At 28.9% G+C, this 21,188-nt stretch overlaps 1 protein-coding gene across 3 annotated transcripts in view; it reads left to right on the top strand.

Moving 5' to 3' along the window:
• Positions 1–21,188, top strand: part of LOC119616013 (homeotic protein ultrabithorax) — a 106,157-nt gene that overhangs the window by 8,846 nt on the left and 76,123 nt on the right. Inside the window, exon 2 of one of the 3 annotated variants that reach the window (XM_037972128.1) lies at positions 7,689–7,739. The exons of the other annotated variants lie outside the window; for them this stretch is intronic. Coding sequence (XP_037828056.1) covers positions 7,689–7,739 — 51 coding nt within the window. The remainder of the gene's footprint in view (positions 1–7,688; positions 7,740–21,188) is intronic. 3 annotated transcript variants of the gene reach the window in all.

The following is a 21,188-nucleotide window of genomic DNA, read 5'->3' as shown; positions in this document are numbered from 1 at the left end:
CCACCGTTTACCTAATCACAACACTAGCTTCCAGGCAGAAGTACGAGCAATAACGGAATGAGTAAATTGGATTACAATAAATATGGCGCCCACAGGGCTTAACATATTTACCGACAGCCAGAAGGCAATTAGGGCGATATCAGGTGATAAAGTTATATTTAAAACCGTATTGGATTGTACAAAAGCTCTAACCGCATACTCTCCCAGAGGTAAGGTTCACATCATATGGGTACCAGGCCACTCGGGAGTAGTTGGCAATGAAAGAGCGAATGTAATAGCTTTAAAGGGAAGGGAACTCGAGGTAGTTAACCTGACGAACGCAAAACCATTTGACGCAACGAGGGCAGAATTAAAATTATGGGTGAGAGAAACCCGTAAGGCCTCTTGGAATAATGAAACCTTGGGTAGAACCACAAAGATCCTATGGGGTGACTCTAACGAGAGCAGAACGAGAAGCCTCCTCAAAATGAACAAGTCTGATTTTAGTATGATGGTACGTATTCTGAGTGGACACACAGGATTACGGTCACACCTATACAAAATTGGACTTGCGGATTCAGACTGTATGTAGAGCATGTAGAGAGGACAGTGAAACTCTGGAGCACTTTCTTTGCCATTGTCAGGCTTTCGCCGCAATTAGATCCAAATATCTAGGAAGTGATATTATTCCGGATATATTACCCCTCACGAAAACTAATTGGAAAATTCTTAGGTATTACGTCCAGGAAACTGAGTTTCTAAACATCGGACGATAATACATTTAGTGAATACTAATCGCTATTGGCAACGGATTGTTTTTCAATAGTGAGCTTACCACGGATGTGTATAAAATTTAGATTTCGACAACGAATTGTTGCAATGTTGTCAACATTACATAGTGTTGTCGTACTTATGTATATACTTTGACATCGGATGGTATTGAAAAATTATAAACAATTTCGTGTCAATTTGGTACCAGGCGTTTATATTTCTTTTTCCCTCTGTGTACTTATTATACTTCTGAAACCCCTCCGGATTAATTTGATATGGATTACTTAATTCTTCTTTTGGGTATATTAATAACAATTAAAATATTTTCTATTAAATTTTATGATTATTATTTTGTTTAATTTTTCATAATTTCAGGCTATTTTGTCACTGTGCGCATTTATTGAATTTTGCAATACGATATCGGCAGTACAAATTCATTGAATTTATTTTTGTTTTCTTTTTTTTATATTCAATATGTTCGTTGCTGTTTGCCGTTTTGCCTAAATTTGTTTGAAATTTGTTATTTAAGGTCTTAAATCATGTCCTGAAGGCTTTTAAGTCATTATCGTTAAATTTCAACATAAATTTTCCAAATATTTGTTTGCCTGGTGATTTAGTGATTTATTTTTTTAACAGATTTTTTTCTTTTTTGTGCTAAAAATAAGAAAAATGAAATAAACTCATTTAGGAAAAAATTACTTGAAAAAATAACAGTAATAAAAATCTAGTAACAATAGTTTTTTTTATTTCTATAAAAATATGACCTTGAAAATAATATTTTCTAATATTTTGCACGTACTAAAAATAATCATAATTTTCACACACCAGCAGATACTCTGATGTTGTTATTGTTTTTTCCTTCTACAAATAGATCAATTTGAACCTACAAATTTGTATCTTTCCTTTGATTTGACTTTAAAGGTTAAATGAGGTTGCGTCACTAAATTGTTACTCACTGAGTCTAAGATAAAAGTAATTTTTAGGTAAAAAAAAAGAATTATGGTTTATTAGTTTGTTAGAAAGAGATGGGAAGAGCAAAAAAAAGCATATTATAGATATATGTAGGTATATGTGACTTAAAGATAATTTAGAAGAACAAAAGCAGATGAAGATGATGGTGATGAGGAAACCTGTTGTGAAGTCACCTAATTTCGATAATTATGAGTGGGTTTGGGATTTTTGTTTTGTTACGTTACGTTTTTGGTTTTAGTTTTAATATTTGAAACGGAAATTCTACAAATTTAGACAAAAATTTTAAAGACAATGAAAAAAAAAAATAAATACAAATTCAAATTATGTGGTTCTAGCACGTTTGGCAAATTTGCATAGGGGACAGAGTTCAAAATACTAAAGTTAATTGCAAATATTTAATTATTTCAAGGTTATTTTAAAATGAGAAATAGTACAACTTTAAACGTTTTAGTTTTAAACTCTATTTAATTCATAAACTATAAAAGAAGTCTCTGTGTCTTCAATTTTTGTTTTCTGCAATTTAGTTTAAACATCTCTGTCTTGGACATTGAGTACGGCAGTCTCTACTGTTGCTTATTGAAAAGGATTTATGGCCTGTTTGTTTTATTTATTTAATAAATTATGTTATAACTTCAGAATATTATTTCATTTATTTCAGCCCACTGTATTTTGACCATTTGGTCAGTGGGTAAATTGAATTCATTACATTATTAAGGATGTTCACAGTGTTATACATTAAACTTAACACCAGGAAACTTTGAAATGTAGAAAACAAGAAAACTTTTTATAAGTACACAAAGCATTTATATTGAACATCTTTAAGTTATATCGTAATAAATTTTCTCATCATTAATGAATATTAGTGAATACCCCTATTAATATGTAAGACATGTGCGAAATACATGACTTTTATGTAAATTTTATAATTTAATTGAAAAAATATTAAAATATAAGGATGCCTACAAGATCGTGATCTTGCAAAACTTTAAAAGAGAAACTGAAATGTATTTTTACATAATTAAGAATATTATAAATATGATTTACCCATATACACACATATGAAAACTGGAAATTATAAAATTTGTTTGCTTACAAATAAAAAGGAATGCATAGTTTCGTGGTCCTGCGGTCTTTAACAAATTTTACTTTTTCATTTTCTTTTTTTTTTTTGTTTATTTTATTACAAATTCCTTATGATCTGATAAACATTTAACAACTATAATCATATGATTTTTTAAACAATAAAATTATGTTTGGCTTGTATCATTTCAGTCGGAAATGAACTTTAAATTACGCACATGGTTAACCCATGCTGTATGTATTTAATAATAATTTCAGTTTTAAACTCAACACGCAACTGCAAAAGTAACTTTTTACGAATTTAACGAAGTGTAACCAACTAAATGTGTGTTACAATTACAAACATTTATTTTTTCTTGTTTATCACTTTATTAATAAAAACAAGACGAGGTTTTTATTAATTTAGAAAAAAAAAAAATGATAGCGATTAATATTTTTAGACGCATTATGATTTATTAGCAACGAAAATAGTTGTTAATTGTTTTCACTGATCTAATTACGAAAAAGTTGGTTAAATAATTCTAGAAAATACTTACACACATTTATGTATGTATGATTTATTAATTTGTATAAAATTTATTTGAAAGAAAAAGTGTAAATAAACAAAAAATTATTTATACAAGTAGGAAAGTATAGTCGGACATGGCCGACTATATGATACCCTACATCATGGGTATATTTTAAAAATTATTTATTTTTCATAAAGAAAAATTTGAATGTATTTAAGCAATTTATTGATAAGAAAACTAAATTTATAAGAGTCTTTCTGTGGGAGCTTGGGTCAAATATGGCCGACCCTCAAAAAATTGAAAAGAGGAATGTAATTTTATATAAAGGTTAGTTATGCTGAATTTCATCGCGTTACTAACGGTTAGAAGTAAATTTTTGGACGTTTAAGATATTTTTAAAGGGGGTTTGTATGGGGGCTAGGGTCAAACGACGGCCGATCATTATAAAAATTGGCATTGTCATTTATGCTTATATGAAACTTAGTTGTGCCAATTTTTGGTGAGATAGTAGTATATTTGACATAGTTCCAAAATCGGAAGGTCAGGTTGTATGGGGGCTAGGTGAAATAATGGACCGATTTCAACTATTTTCAACTCGTATGGTCCAAATTTTATCAAAATATCTTGAAAATTGTGGCCTGTAGCTTGCGCACAAGATTTACATGGATAGCCAGACGGACGGACATGTCTTAATCGATCGGTATACTTAAAGGTGGGTGTAGGAGAAATACTTTTATGCGTTACAAACATCAGCACAAACGTATAATACCACCTCCCCACTGGTGGTGTAGGGTTTAAACAGGTTTTTTTTTAAATAGATAGGGTAGTTGCTGCCAAATCATGCCATATATCTAAAAATAGTTAATCTGATCTGAATATATTTTTACATTTGAGGTGATCTAATTCAGCTCATTATATAAATTATCAACTACACTTATTTTTTGAATTTTGAAGCTGTATTTCTTTTTCAATAAAGTTTATTTTGCAAATATTCGATGTGTGTGTTGTAGGGTATAGACATACCTATATATTATTGATCTTTAACATAATGAATTATTAATAATAAATAAATCATTATTATAATCAAAATATGCATATTTATACAAAACACTGAAGACAGACATGGACTGCTGCTACTACTACAAACCAAAACACATATGTATGTATGTACGAACTTTAATTTAATTTCGAAACGATTTTCAAATTCTTCTCTTTTGTATACAACTGAATAATTCTTGTACTTTTTTAGATTTTTCGTTGTTTTTTTGCGTTATGAGAATCGTTTAGTGTTAAGGCGCTCACTCACAAGTGGCAATAATGATTTGTTGTTTTATAATAAACAATAAAACTGTGTTGATTATGTCTAAGAAATATATAAACTTAAATTTATATTGGGACCAACTTATCACCTATAAATGAAATACATCGAAGTACTGAAAAAAAGAATCAGAAGAAATGAATTTTGACACAGAATTGTCTAAACTTAGGTTTTTAGTATAGCATTCAATGTTATACCATACTTTATAAAATTATGCACCTTAAAGAATAACAATCGTTTCAGAATCTGAATAGGTCTTTGTATGCACACATATATATTGTAATATAGTGTAATATTTTGTTTTAACTGCCTATTTTCAAAATGAATTTCGTCATAAAAAATTATGTATATAAACATAAATCCCTCCACTAAATTTAATGAGGATCGGCCAATATTTCATCTTAGATCCCATAAAAACCCTCTTTCAGAAAATCAGTTTTTCATCAATAAATTAATTTTAAATATAATCATAAGTAGTGGTGTAGGGCATTATATTCCCAATTTAACTTTCTTATTTGTTTTATTTATATTTTTGCAAATAAAAACTTTAATTTCTTAAATATCCCAGCAAAAATAAAACGAAGTACTTCCAAAAGAATAACATTTATTACTACTTCAAAAGCAACACTAAGAGAAGTGTGGAAGTGATGTTTAATGACTTCCGAAGAAGTGAAAATAATTATATATTTTTTGGATCTTACATTTTTATGAGTTAAAAAATGGTAAATAAATCTTAACGGTTAATAAATAATAATTTGTCATTAATTCTTTAAAAATAACAAAACAAAAAAGAAAAAGCGTTAAATTATTTTTTTTTATAACCAAAACCATTTCTAGCCAGTTTCTTACTTTTATTCAAAAATAAACATTAGACAATAAAAATTATGAATAATTTACTAATTTGCTAACAAAAATTAAATATTGTTGCTTTAAACAATAAAAAACGAACATGATTTGCATTAAGTTTTGGGATAACAATTAAGATTTTTATCTCATCTTCTTCTACTGCTATTTCAAAAATATTTAAAGATTTATTTATTTGGTGTTGGGTTTCTAATCCAACAACAAGAAAACCAAATGAAACAAAAATTTGCTTTTTTATTGTTCTTTCTTCCACTAAAACTCCAAAAAAGAGAGGGAGCAAAAAATCTCTAAAATAAACAAAACCTTAAAAAATATCTGTTAGTGTGTTTGTTCAACTAATAAATTTTATGTGTGTAAATTTTAAACAAATTATATTTGATTATAAACTTAATCTCATCATCTGCATTAAAGTGATGTACTTTTGCCTGCCACTTGCTGCTGCTGCTGCTTGTTTTTCTTCTCGCTACACGTACTTGAAGATTTAAATGAGTACCGGGTATCTATCTGTCTGCATTTATGGCAGTTATAACATCATGTTTCATCTTTAAATGGTGTGCTTCACTACAAATGTTTGCACAAAATCCCAAAATAAAAAATATATACATATATAAATCAAAAAACTATAAACTTAATGGGAACTTTATGCATTCGCCTACGGGGCGTTGTATTTAAAATCATATAAATTTTAGCACCAGATAATGATAACAGCAGCAGCAGCAACACTATACTAACATTTTACATTCATCCATAAGATACAAATTGTAATGAGTTGCGGTTCTTTTTTGTTGTCGTTGTCTGTTATTCATAGGTGTTTGGTTGGGAAATTTGTTAGTTTTTCATTTAGCTGAGAAAAAAGCTAAACAGAAAGTTCCCTTTATTATTGTTATTGTTGTTGCTGTCGTTATATTTATATAAATTTTGCGTTTGTTTACTTTCATTTACGCCAGTATAATATTTTATAATTTTTGTTTTTCCAAGAGAATATTTTTGTATTTTCTACTATGAATTTATCTGCAACTACTAGTAACCAACACAAAATTTACACGCACACTCTAAAACAGATACTTAAAGTAACGAAAACTTCGCAATTTGTTTTAGAAGAAGCAAAAAGTAGAAAAAAAGGAATTCTTCTAATTTTTTATAATATGCGATTACCAAAATACATATTTTGTGGGGGATGCCTTCAAAATATCTATAAAAAAACTTTCATTGGTTTTTGGGGTTTTAGAAAAATTTTCTATTTATGTTATGACTACAAATCTGATATACGTATGTAATTGCCTTAAGTTACGTTTTTGAAGTAATTTCACAAGTAATCTAAAACTTTTATTCATGTATATCTAATAAAAGAATGCATTCTTTGTAAGCTTTTGGTGGGTAATAGACAACATCAAACAAAAGAAAATATATAAATTGGAGTGTAGTTCTTTTACACCAGTATTTTTAATTTTTCGAATATACATACATACATACATACATATGTATGTATGTTTTTGAACGTATAAGTGTATCTGTGTGAAAATTACGTTTATTCAGGCGCCAGACTCAGCCAGGCGCGCATATTTAAATACACACGTGGTTTATCGCCAACATTAAATCATATTTTTATACCTTCTTCTGCTGCTTCAACTTATTTAGTTGCTCTTGCTGCTGCTGCTGCCTGCCACAACTTGTTCTATAAAAATTTCTTCAGCTTTTATTCCATATTTTTTTCAGTTTTGTTTTCAGCATTCTCTCATTTGTACTGTTGTTTTTCAGAGTATAGTTCTTGTTTGTCCCACTGTTTTTGTTACCGGTGGCATTTTGATTGTTTACATTTTGCACATTTTATGTTTTTTATTGTTTTTTTAGTAGTTGTTGTTCATTATTTTTATATAAACACACACTTGTGTTGAACAGTGTTAAAATTAAATAAAAAGATGAACAAAACAAACAAAAAAACATTGTTAAAATAAACAAAATAAAAAATCGTTTAGTTAATTTTATTAAAAAGGGAAAGGAGAGTAATTATAATAAAAAAAAATAAAACATAATTAAACTTTAAATAAAAAAAATAAATACTTTGAAATGAGTATAAAAATTTGACAAAATTTGGGATTCACCGACAATTTCTTAGTTATTTTAGACATATTGACTTTTTATAAATTTATACTAATAATTGTATACTAATGAGCTTTTTTCTTTTATTTTAACAGGTAAGATAAGATCTGATTTAACACAATATGGCGGCATATCACCAGACATGGGTAAGAAATTTTCCACATTTTATTTTCCAAATTTTAAATCTAGTTGCTAAAACACTAACCAATTTTTATAATAAAACAAAATTTGTAATACATATTGATAAAACTAAGAAAAAGTCCAAAAAACATTAAAGTAAATCAATCAAAACAAATAAAAACGTTTAAAATAAAACTGTATAAATCATTTAACTACTGTTATGAAAAATCAGAAGCAACTATTTAATCAGGCACAATAAACACCTTTTTGTTTAAGTTTTATTATACTTTTTTTTTTAAACTTTGCTGCTACTTACTTGGCATCTTATAATAATATGGGTGTCTTAAAGTTTAAATTACCTTGATAATGATTTTAAACTGTTAAAGTTTTAATGCTTTTACACAAGAAATACTATTTCAAATTTGTGTTCTCGAACTTTGAGAACAATGTATGTGAATTTAACAATCTGTTAAGAATTTCCTTGTTAAGTTAACTACCAACCAACCACACAGTTTTATGTGCATATGCGGTCAGTTAGTTAAGCTCACTACTAGAATCAGAATCAGTTACAGCTGCAGTTTGTTGTTGGCCATCACTACTACGACTAGATCATGCTCGAGTCCCTGACGATAGTGTATTCTGCCAGACCATATCCATAAGTGTGGAAATGATTGATCTTTGTTGTTTTCTTTAAGTTTATTCCGTTTTTACGCCGCTTTTAAGTTTTTCTTCTCTTATGTTTCTTTTTCTTTTGTTATTGAGATTTTTCTATAGATTCTAAAGACTGATTAAACTTATTATTTAAAAAGTGATTTAAAGTATACGTTTAGTCTGCCACTCACTCCAACCATCCATATATACTATATGTTCTTCTCTTCGTCCGTCTTTTGCTCTGTTTAAACCGTGATTATCAACAATGTTACAGCTGCTTTGAGGTGACCAGCTTATGGTTATTTTTATACATTTTCATTAATTTTTTTTTTTAATATTTATAAAAGGTTATCAATCATTTAGAAATGTAGTGTTAAGTATATATTAATAAAATAAAATTATAATTACAAATTTGTACTGTAAATTAAAGCAAAATATAATTATTTTACACATTGTTGACGATAGAAATGAACCGAAAAAGAAATCAAATTAATGGAAAATTTTTCTTTATTGTGATACATAATAAATATAAAATGTATTTAACTGATAAACAAAAGTAAGAGTAACAAAATATAAACTATCATAATAATAGCAGACAGTAAAATGTTGTACAGATCATTTCTCTTCACAACAGAATTATCACCAAAGTTCTAAACTGTATAGGTAAATCAAGTTGTAAGCCCTTAAAAAAAGAAAACATAAAATTGACCTAATTTAGACTTGTTTGACCAAAATTACAATCACATTTTTACTCATGAATATAGATCTTCCGCCACATGCTGTAAACAAAACGAACATAATCACAGATTTTATTATTGAAATTTTCTATAATTTTCATTCACCTTCATTGAACTGGGTACACGTAGTAGTTTAGTTAAAATGCTACAAAAAACATAAAATCCCAAAGATCGACACCTGATCTTCGTCGGCAAATGTTGTAGCTTTTGTTGGTGTTTTTATTGTGGTTGCTGTAGTTGAATCTATAAGCATATGGCAACATACATATATTTAGCATTATGGCTATAATATAAATGCTAAGCAAGAAACACGGCTATAAAGCTGTTGTAATAAACTTTAGTTTTAATTGCCAAACAAATCTATATGACCGAACTAAACTGAACGGAACCAAATTGAATCGAACAGTGACCACCAGCGTCAAGTGCTGGTTATGCACATTTTTTGTAGTTTTTGTGGCTGCTTTAGTTTTTTTTTTGTCTTAAACTTGTATTAATGTGTTGTAATCTCAGAAACTATTACATTTTTATTTGTATGTCTGTCTGCTTTTATTTACAGTAGCCGTGGTTGTTAAAAACGTTAACATGCTGATGACATTAAACATGACAATATGATTATTTTTCTTTTGCATTTTTCTCCTCTCACTCACCCTCTTTTTTTATCTAAAGCATAATCTCTTTGTATGCATAATAATTTAAATTGATTTTATTTTTTATTAAATAGTTATGAAAAAACAATTGAAAGTAAAAACATTAATAGAGGACATTGTGTTTGATTGCCACCTTTGGGCTTCCGTTTCGTGTGTTTTTTTTTTTTTTTTTTGTTTTTAATTTAATTTAATAAATGCTTGGTTGCACATACAGACTTGTGGCATGTGAGTAAACTTGAAAACACGATATTTTGTTGGATATTTATAAATAAAAATAGGTTTTTTTAATTTCTATAATTCATAACTGCAAAGAAAATTTTATGCAGGAGGAATAAGTGATAAAAATACAACAACAACAGAATCAGCCCCAATACAGACAATATATTAGCAATTCTTATTATTAATAAATATTTACACACATAACTCTGTTTACGCTTTAAACATTAAATACATTTAGTAGTTTTTTAGTTTCTGATTTCAACAAACAAGATTTCAAAAATATTCTTTGCTCCAGGAATAGGGCAGAAAAACTAGCTAACAATGCATGCAATATTTGTGTTGTTTTCTTTTTGGCGGATGGTTGTTACACATACGTACCTACAACTTATAAAAAACACTTGTTGTTTTGTATCGGTTGACTTTTGTGGCACTACAGTTACTAAAGTAACCTGCCACCACAACGAAAAAAAACTGCACACTGCCACAACTACAAATACAATTATTGCTGCAACTTGCACTCCTCATATGTATGTTTGTAGTTGCTTTTTTCTCTTTAGCGTTAAAATATAGTAGTTATTGTTTTAAAATGTGTAATAATAAATTCATATTCAAATTGTTAATTGAATATTATTTTCTGTTCAGTTGCATTCACACTGGGAAATCAAAACTTAAGCTTTGTTGTTGATGTGGAACCATTGTTTGTGTGTGTGTGTATGCAAATTATGTTAGCAACAAATACGGGGTGGATCTAACAATGAAAACTTTTGATTAGCTTAAAGGTGTAATTATAAACAACACCTTCCCTGCTATTGCAAACTAAGTATGTGTGACAATGTTTAATTAAATGAAAATGTAAATTAAAATCAATAAGAAGAGTGTAAAATTTAAATATTCAATTATATTGCACAAAATAAATATATCTGATCATTTTAAACATTAACTAAAGCTTTTAACAAATTGTTAATCAATAATTCTTATATTATTATAAGAAACATAACAATATTATGGTCACTGTAACCACATGCCTTTAACATAATATATTTTAGAAGACAGAAGATATTATTACAATAAACAGTATGTAATACAGAGCTTTAAGAAACTGTTTTTAATTTTATAACTCAGTGATTTTATTTACATAATTAGTTATTTTGATAATTTGGCTTATTTTTCTTCTAACATTTTCTCTTTAATTTTCTACGAAACAAAATTCCCACATTTATTAAATATACAAAAATCAGGTCACTAGAACACATTATTTCAAATGGACACACACAATATTTATGAATGATTATGTATGTCTGCAAGAAAGGTATATATTTTGGACTTTAAATATGTTTTGAATTTTTATTTCTTTTCAACGTTGAACCCCTTTTGAATGTTGATACTGCATAAATAACCACCATTAGTAATTTCCTTTGTTAAATACAGTTTAACAAACAAACAAGAGCCAAAAATATGAATAAGGATTAGTTAGAACCCCTTCAATAAAAAACCCAAAATTTCAGTGTAAATACTCATTCTAAAGTGGTTGACAAAATATAGAAAAAAGAAATAATAAAAAATGAAAATACAACCAAAATTGTTGTTATTAAACATTTTGTAAGTGTTGTTTTTGTGTTATATAATTTCCATAATTCATATTCATACACACATTTACTTATACATGAAAGGGTTTTTTTGGACTAAAAGGACATGCAGACGACTCAGGATATTGTAAGAAAAAAAAACACACAAAAAATAACAATCCAAAAAGTAAGGCTGGCCTCAGTAGAGAGACATGTTAGCAGACTGTAGAACAGACGGACAAACTAACAGTTGGACACAGATAGATGTGGCCAAAACAAAAGCACCTGCAATACGACAAAAATTCTATATTTGAAAAAAATATGTACATGCCATACACTCATACACTTTTTCATTCCACATAGATACTTCTACTAGTAGTACTATTCATTTAACATACTCATTCATGTAAATGCGACAAAATACTCAGGATTTCTGTACTTTTTCCTATACGTTTTTTATTTTATTTTTTTTTTTTTGTATTTGGCTTGGTTGGGAAGTTACACTGTAACTGTAACACAATGTTAAAAAAGTGAGTAAATAAAAATCTAGCATATGTAAACAATTATTTGCAAGGACAACAATAGAATAATGTAAATAAAGGAAAAAGGGAAGGCAACAACAGAGTTAATTATTTATGAAATATTAAAAATAAATAATAGAACAATGAACTTTTTAAACATTAAGGTGAACAATTAATTATTTAAATTAACCAAGTTGCTCTACTGACACAAGTTATGCGGCAGATAAAACTAATTAACAATTATCAATTATAAGGACTTGAAAATACATGCTTAATTTCTTAAGTCCATTTATTTTAAGGAAAAAGACAAAAAAAAACACAGTGTAACGACATGATGACAACATGTATACAACTAATAAACAGGCAACAACCACATGCCACCACCAACACTAACCACCAGCAGCAGCAACATCATCATCATAATCATTCCCACAATTATTATTATCATCATACTCATCATCGTCAACAGCAGCATTGCTTGGAACATTGTTGCTATTGCTGCTGCTGATGTTGTTGTTAGTTGGAGTAACAAGAATAACAAAAAACAGCCATTAACCGGACACATATTTGATTTTACACACTTCACAATGGTTAACTGGGGAGCATTTTGTATTTTAAGTGGTCTTAACAGCTCATAAAATGTTCAGACATCCAACACATACTCAACCGTCGTACACCATCCAGCAAAAACCGAAAATAACAAAAAAAAAAAAAATACTCATTCATACTTGTACCATCATCATCATAAGTCCATGAATATGTTTTCCAACACCAACTAACAGTTTAGTTTCTTTTTTGGGGATTTCTTTTCTTTAATATGTATAAATATTTGGGACAACATCGTCATATTATAAACTTACACTTTTTTGTATCTCCTTTACTTTTTTTCACTATTACCAAATATTGTGTTTTACACCCTCAGTATTTCCTTTTCTTCATCGTTTATTGGTTGTGCAGCGGCAAGAGGGGAGTTATTTTGTATGTAAAAATATGCAAAAAAGAGTTTGTGGTCAAAATCAATTAATAATTTAATAATTCCTTTAGGTTATGATCTTTCGTCTGAGAAAATTATTAAATCGAAAAATATGACTTTCTTTTTTTAATTTAAAATATTTAAATTAACAGATTTTTATGTAGGTGAAAAAGTAATTCAATTATTTATTTATTTCATTGATATAGATTTGAATCAATATTTTCTACTTTTAGAAATAGCGTTAAAAATTTTTTTAACCAATAGTAGGTGATTTTAAGGTTTAAAGAAACTCAAATATTTCTTGCCACCAAAAAATCGCTTGTGTTTTGACGTTCTAATTGTATTTAATCATTTAATTAATAGACTATTTAATATTTATATTGTTTATTTGAAAAACAAAACTTTAGTAGATGTTTAAAATCCACAAATCTGTTTGTTTTATGGATTTTCTTGTTTGAAAATAAACATGCAATTTGGTAAACATTTGCTCACGTGTTTTTTCAGAGTTGAAAAATATAAACAGCAAAACGAAAGAAAATCGCTAATTGATTTTAGCATTTAATAAATCATAAATATTAAATGTGTGTTTTAAGACTAAATAAACCACAATGCAACAGTGCTGATGTTTATCTGTAATTTGATTGTCGTCTAACATGAAAGCTCAAATTGTACTCACATGTAGGCATGTATGTATGTATGTATGTATGTATGTATGTATGTATGTATGTATGTATGTATGTATGTATGTATGTATGTATGTATGTATATGTATGTATTTGCTGCAATTTGCAAACATAGTGTATATTGCACACAGATACTAGCTACAAACAAATACCGCAGAGACATCATGACTGCAGCCGTAATTATACTGCTATGAAAATGTACTATTTTTTTCTTTTCTGAAATTTTTAACCATAATTTTTATTTATTTCACACACTGTTCTGTAGTTTTTCTGTTCTCTTTTATTTTTATTTAAGCTTTTATTGTTTTCTTTTTATATTTTTAGTTGTTTGGCTTTGCTGTAGGTATGCAATTAGTCAATTTATTTGAAAATTTATTAACTGCCAAAAAATATTTTGTTGGCCAACAGTTTTTGTGTTTTGCCACCATACACCAACATCGTCATCACCATCGTTTGCCTCTGCTTGTTCTGTTTTTATATTAATAAAAAGCAAAAGGCCAACTTTGAATTTGTGTAAGAATAAATAAAAAAACGGCAAATTTGTTTGAGAACAAAATGTGTTACTGGTACTTTTCAATGCAAAAAAGTGTTCAAATTTCAATGCGTAAATATATCGAGTTGAAAAGATGTGTGTATGTGTGTGTGTGATGTTGTTTTGTTTTTATTTAAATGCCGGCGGTAAATTTAAATTTTTATACTCGTTGTTTGCAACACAGAAGCGCTTACACTGGCCATGCTTTATAATCTGCCATCACTCAACTCAGTATACTGAAGTTTCCGTTTGTGTTTTCATTTGGTTGTTGTTTTCTTAATAAAGTAAAGAACAAAGATACAAAAAGAAATCAAAATGTTGTGTTCATTTTCTGTTCTATGGGAAGAGAGGAAATTTTGTGATGAACAACAAATATCCATAAAACATTAAAAATGAAAATAATTCAATAAAATAAAACCACAAAACTTTGTTGGCAGGCAAACTTTTAGTACCAAAAAACTGCAAGATGCATTTTAAATTTCCTTTTCCGTTTTGTTGTTTTCTTCAAAGTAAGGGAAATGTATATAAATTATAAAATTTGTTATCGTAGATTTCTTGTTGTTAAAAATTGGCGCTAAAAGAACAAAGACCAAAAGAATTAAACTAGGTTATCAATTTCATAGATATTTTGAGTTTCATAAATACATACATACATACTAATAAATTATGAGTTTTCTACATGTTTTTATCTCAATCCAAAGGATTTTTTATTTATCTCTTACTTTTTTATACATCTCTCAAAAAATGATTAATTAGTTTTACCTCAAATATAGTATGGGTGAGAGTGTTCAGCCATTATTATGGGAGAGTTAAAAAACAGCTGATTTAATCTGTGCTCTGTTTATGGTTAATTTTTTATTAATCATTAGAAATTTGTATCAAAGCTCCGTATATTATTGCCAAATAGACACATTAACATGCATCCATATGTATGTGTATGTATGAATGTATTTCACAAAAAGTTTTTGACCAAACAAGAGTGGGAAAGAATTGAAACTGAAATGTTGTTGACTTTGTTTCCATTTTGAATTATGTTTTGACAGGTAACACAGAAACCGCCACAACAACACTACGACATAATACTAAAGAAGATTGACATTTGACAGCATATGAAAAAATTCATGAGTTAGATAATCATCAGGTAAATAATTTTTGGACAAGTGTTGAATCTTATACTCTTTTGTTTGTTCTCTTTCTTGTTATCATAACTCTCGCTCTCTTGATGATCATCATTAATCATCTTGTGGGTATGTGTGAGTGTGTGTGTGTGTTTAGAAACTCACCTCAGCTGTAGTTGTTCACCTTTTTAACACCTTTTTGTTTCACTCACCTGTTTATCGTTTACGATATTAGAATCGTGGTACATGATAAAAAATCTTATTGGATTCAATAATTTCGTTGGTATTATTATGATTGATTATGACATCTTTAAGATCTTGAATATTTTCTTAATAGATTTTGAAAGGAAAATATTAAGCGGATGTTAAATTTGTTACGATTTAAAGGACATAAGATTGAACAAAATCAAGTTGGAACCAGAGTTTAAAATAATCAAATATTAAGCCACATTTACAAAAGATTATTGGATTTTATTTAAAAGAATTCTCATTTAGTACATTTATATCACATTAAGCCAATATTGTTTTTTCACAAATCAACTTTTATAACCAAAAGTCTTTACTATTAATTTCTTTTAATCTATAACTTCCTAAAGCCCTCATTAACATCTTTGTAAGCTCTGATGGCAAAAAACACCCAGAATTAAAATCTATTTTGTTGTTGTGAAATTCCAAGCCTGCTTATATTTTGATTCTTTTTCTACGGCTGCTGTTGATTTTCTTGTTATCTCCACCATTCATATTTCCTTTCCTTTGGTCTGGTCTTGATCATATTACAAAAAAAAGATATTCCACTGACAAGTAAACCACAACAACACAAAACACTTGGCATTATATGAACACACAAAAACACCAAAACAGAAAAACACAAAATTATAACGATGAAGCCAGGAGTCCATGTGGTCACATCTCAAAACCCATTCAACTAACTTCTTAGTTAGATGAGGACAACACATTGAACAGAAAAAAAGTCTGAAGCAGAAAAAGGCATTCAAAACACCAGCTAAACAAAAACTGACAGCAACAAAATTGAGTTAGTTAACAGTTTTATATGCGTTTATGCTGATTTTTAACAGAGATTTAACCACGCATAAGAATTCCTTAACAAAATATTTTTTGTTCATTTTTTTTTTCAACTCTGTTGTCATTTAAAAAGGAGATTTCAGTATTCTTCTCTAAAGTTGTTGTGGGAAAAACCAGGGGTTAATGGGGAAGAGAGAAAGAATAAAAGAAAAAATCTTAAGTAACTGAAAAGGGTGTCATTTCAGTTCAACACGTAAAAAGACTACAAATGAATAAAACTCAAAATAGTCTAAGTCCATTTATGAAAATAAAGTCAATCACACTTATTCTGCATTTCAATTCGAATCGAAATTTTCTCCGTTTGGCAACTTTGGTATTCTGCGTTTCGATTCGAAGCTCCGTCACTAAAATAACAACTTAGAAAAACGTAGTTACGATGGTAATGCAGAATACACACAATCGTAAAGCATTGAAATAAAATTCTTCTTTTTCTTACGATTCCGTTTTTTGTTGGAATACCAATTTTCGATCGTAGCGTAACTGAATGCGGAAACGTAATCGAAATGCAGAATAGGGGTGAATAATTTGTGAATGTAACACAAAATTTTGCAAAATATTGTATTTATTTTAGACTTAGGCTTTTTGCTTCTTATTTATAAAATGAAGGGAGAGTATAACTTTAGATTTTTAAAATTTTCAAAATGTTTTAATATGGACTTGGTCCATTTCGTCGCAAAAGGCTTTATCTCAATGCAGCTTTGTACAAGTATTTCTTTATGCTTTATTATTGTAGCTTGCAGCACGCATGTCACTTAAGATAATTTTTTGTTGTACGAGTAGTTATTTTCGATTGCTTTTATTATTGTTGTTGCTGTTTAATGTTGGTTGTTGCCTGCTCATGTCCAAAGCAAGTAGCTTCATTTTTATATGGCCTAAAAGCACAAATACAACAAAACACACAGAGAAACTCATGTTGTAAGACTTATAAGAAATGACACATTTTTGACATCCATGTGACTTTAAAGTTGAAAATTGTTAATTTTCATTTAATAAGTCCAGCATGAGGTGTCCCTTAGTCAGATTCAAACAAGAGTGAAAAAAATATTTGAATTTTATTTTTGTTTTGTGCGACATATTCAAAAGTCTTGACCATAATTTTAATTTCATTGCCAAAAGTGTCATGTTACGAAGATTTATATTCAACTGTCTTGTTGAGCTGTCTTAAAAAATTTCTACATTCTACACCATGTTCTTCTTTTTTTGGCCCTCGCTGGCTAACGAAACACGCCCAAATAAAAATATTTAAAAAACAAAATTTATTTTTTATTTTCAACAAAAAATGATAAAATAATTTAAAGTTTGTCTTTTTAGGGGGATTTTTAAACAGGTTTCGTTTGTGTTTTTTTTTTATTATTTGTTAGTTTTGTTTTATTACCAACTAAACATATTTGATATTAAGTATTAAGAAATGATTTACATTCTTATCACTTTTACTTGTCAAAAAGGATACTACACTCCTCACACTCCAGACTCAGGTCCAATCACTATTCATGCTCTCAGTCTGTGTCAGTATTGTTTATTATGGTTGAGAGTCAATTCTTTAGATTTATTATCTTTTGGATTTCCACAGAATTCATTCACACTCGTTTTATGGACATTTTGTTGGTTTGCATTGAATTGAATTGACACTCAGGTATTTTGAAAATTTCACACTTTCTTTGAACACTCTTGAAGTGAGAGCAGAGTTGGGTACATTTGAATTTTAGATTTTTTTCTGAATTAACTTTAACTTCTTCTATAGTTTTAGTTTTTATATGAAATACACGCACGCACTTGTTTTGCTGACATTTTTTATATGTGAATGTTTCTATAAGGAAGGGTATGTATCTATGTGCATACATATGTATGTGTGTATGTAGTTGTATTGAGTCACCATTGCCACACACTATTTCTATGTTAAACTATTACAATGGCAACATATGTGTCTTGCTGGATGGCTGACTGTATGGACGGGCTGCTTGGTTGGTAGTTTGTTTGGTTGGTTGGGTGACTGGCTAGATGACAGTCTTTAGTATTTTATGGGCATAGTGGCATGTTAAAATAAGATTTATTACCATCGTATATACACTACTTACAAACACGCTTACAGATAGGTACTCTTCCAAAGATATTACACTACACATACGTAGAAATACACATGTTTCTTTACAATAAAGTGTATTTCATTACATACATACGTGTGTTTACAGAAAAAGTGTCAATGTGAAACGAAAGTAGTCACGTTGTAGCTAAACGCCAGGGGTTAAGGAGACACCATTTTTCTGGGGACTCATTTTCCCTAATCTGAGATTTTATTTAAAAATATTATATTTATATCCTAAACAGTGGCGTTGTCTTAGCTTTAAGTAAATAAAATTTACTTTTACTTAGTTTAAATTTAGCCAACAACCTTCACTTTTTATTATGTCAAATTCTAAAGCAAATGACAGCTGTCATTTTATACACATACATTCATATAACATTGTATGTATATTTCTTTAGCTCTCGCTTGTTTAACATTCTACAAATGTCATTTTTTTGATATAAAAGCGGATTGTTTTTTTGCACAATTGCAATTGTCACTTTATAAACAAAAAACACAATGTTGACATAAACTGTCACTTGTTTTACAAGCAGCCAGCCAGCCAGGCAGTCATTCCGTCTCTCAGGCGTTCACATAAACCAAACAATAAAAATTAACTTTAATATTCATGCTTATTTCAATCAAAAACAAAAATCTTTACACAAAATTTTAAAAATATTTGTAAAAATTTTCTAAGTTACCGGTACTGCACTCATGGCTTAATATCTTTTTATATTTACTTACACCAACAACAACAATCGCAATAACTATGTTTGCAACAAATAAGACATTTGTTTAGTTTTTTCTTCATTTTCATTTTTTTTTGCTTTTAAATATTATTATCATGCAACGCACGTCAAAATGTTAAACGCCTCTATTCGTTAAAGATAACTTCATAATATATCATGTTAAGTAGGCGCTAGTCCAAATTGTTTAGTTTCTTTATTATTTAATATAAAATGACTTTATGATCAAATTGCAAATGCTGGACGACAATATTCTTTCTATAAAGACTTATGTGTTTTTGTTGTAGCAAAAGAAATCCATGCGGTGGTAAAGTGGCAATAAGAAAATCTTAATCTTAAATGAATGTGTGTTAAAAAATTATTAATATATTTAGCTATGAAAAAAATGAATTCAATCGATAGCAAATGTGGCCTTCTGTGGGAATTCAAAATAGTAACATTAATGCTTAAACACAATGGATACGGCGACGGGAATTAAAAGGCATGAGTAATTTAATAATTTTAAAAATTTCCATGGCTCAGAATTTTGCTACTTTGGTAGGCTATAACTATAGATTTCCTTAAAATCTCAAAATAAACTGGCTATAAAATAATAATTTAAAATTGCTCTGTCGCCTGTAGTTTTCATTGCATTCTAGTTTTTGCATTCCAATTATAAATGACCCATATTATTTAAATTTCTTATTAAAGTTTAACTGCATTAAGTCAAAACTCAGAAGAGTAAGAAAAATGCACAGAATTGATTCATGATAAAGACCTGATATTGCTTGTTGCTGTGACAACATGTCATTCAAATGATTTTTGGGGGAATATTAACGTGGCATATAAAACGTTGGTCAACTACTGCAACAAGCAACAACAACGACAAGAAACCGTCTTTATAACAACTACAAACAAGTCGCAAATGTTATGTGTGTCAGTTGAACCATGAACGTGTACCGCCTACAAGTTGTTGCATTAATAAAAGGCAACTAAAGCACACTTCTGTTGCAATAAAGTGCTGGCTAAATGCATGCTTCATCGTCGTACATACACGCACGCACACGATGTGGTTGATGATGCTGAATGTGTAAAGTAAATTGAATTGAATATGATGATCATAATGCAAAACAGTAAAAACATCTCATGTTGGACTTCCTATACATACATATTAAAGTTTAAATATGTCTGTAAGTTTGTCATTGTTTGTCTGCCTGTGGTTGATGATGCATTTAACTGTTCTACTACTGCCATTAAGCGTTTATTTACAGAGCAACAAAAACTTGTCGTTTTGGTTAAAATTGCTACTGCAAATGATGATGACAATGATGAGGTTGAACATCAAGCCATGATGTGTTCATATAGTTTTTTTCTATATAATTGCAGTACTTTTGTACTTAATTATTAAAAGAAAATTAAATACATGTTGTTGTAATGGTTATATGTTGTTAATTTTTTGTTGGGCATTTAACCGTTAATGAGGTGTTTAATGGTTTTGTAAGTGATTTTTATAAACCATCTCTTTTAACTTTTTACTTACTTATTTATATAGGTTTATCGTACTTTTGCATAAAAAATATGAACTTGAATTCTTTAACTTTGTAAGTTTATACTGATGTCAGCATACATGTATGAACGCAACCAGATTGTTGCATTTGAATTGCATTTACACTCACTAAAAGGAAATAATTCGAACTCTGCATAAATGTCCTGACCGGTTAAGTAAAGCCACCAAAACTCAACCACCCTAAAATGCAGTTAGTTGGCTAAAGAATTTCAAATATTCTTCACTCATAGTTTTCCTCCCTACACTTTCATCATATGTAGAGTTAACCACCCTTAAATTCAATTTTGTATGTATGTGTTTGTGCACGATATTTTTCCTTTAGTGCGCAAAGTATTCTGTTTAAAACACAATGGTTTGTTTATGCATCATGGCTGCACCTGTCGGCCATAATT

Source organism: Lucilia sericata, unplaced genomic scaffold, assembly GCF_015586225.1.
Source record: "Lucilia sericata isolate MDLA Ls3-8-SP2 unplaced genomic scaffold, ASM1558622v1 Contig000052F_arrow, whole genome shotgun sequence".
NCBI lineage: Eukaryota > Metazoa > Arthropoda > Insecta > Diptera > Calliphoridae > Lucilia > Lucilia sericata.
The sequence above is the reverse complement of the archived record's forward strand: the minus strand, read 5'-3'. Positions and strand labels throughout refer to the sequence as shown.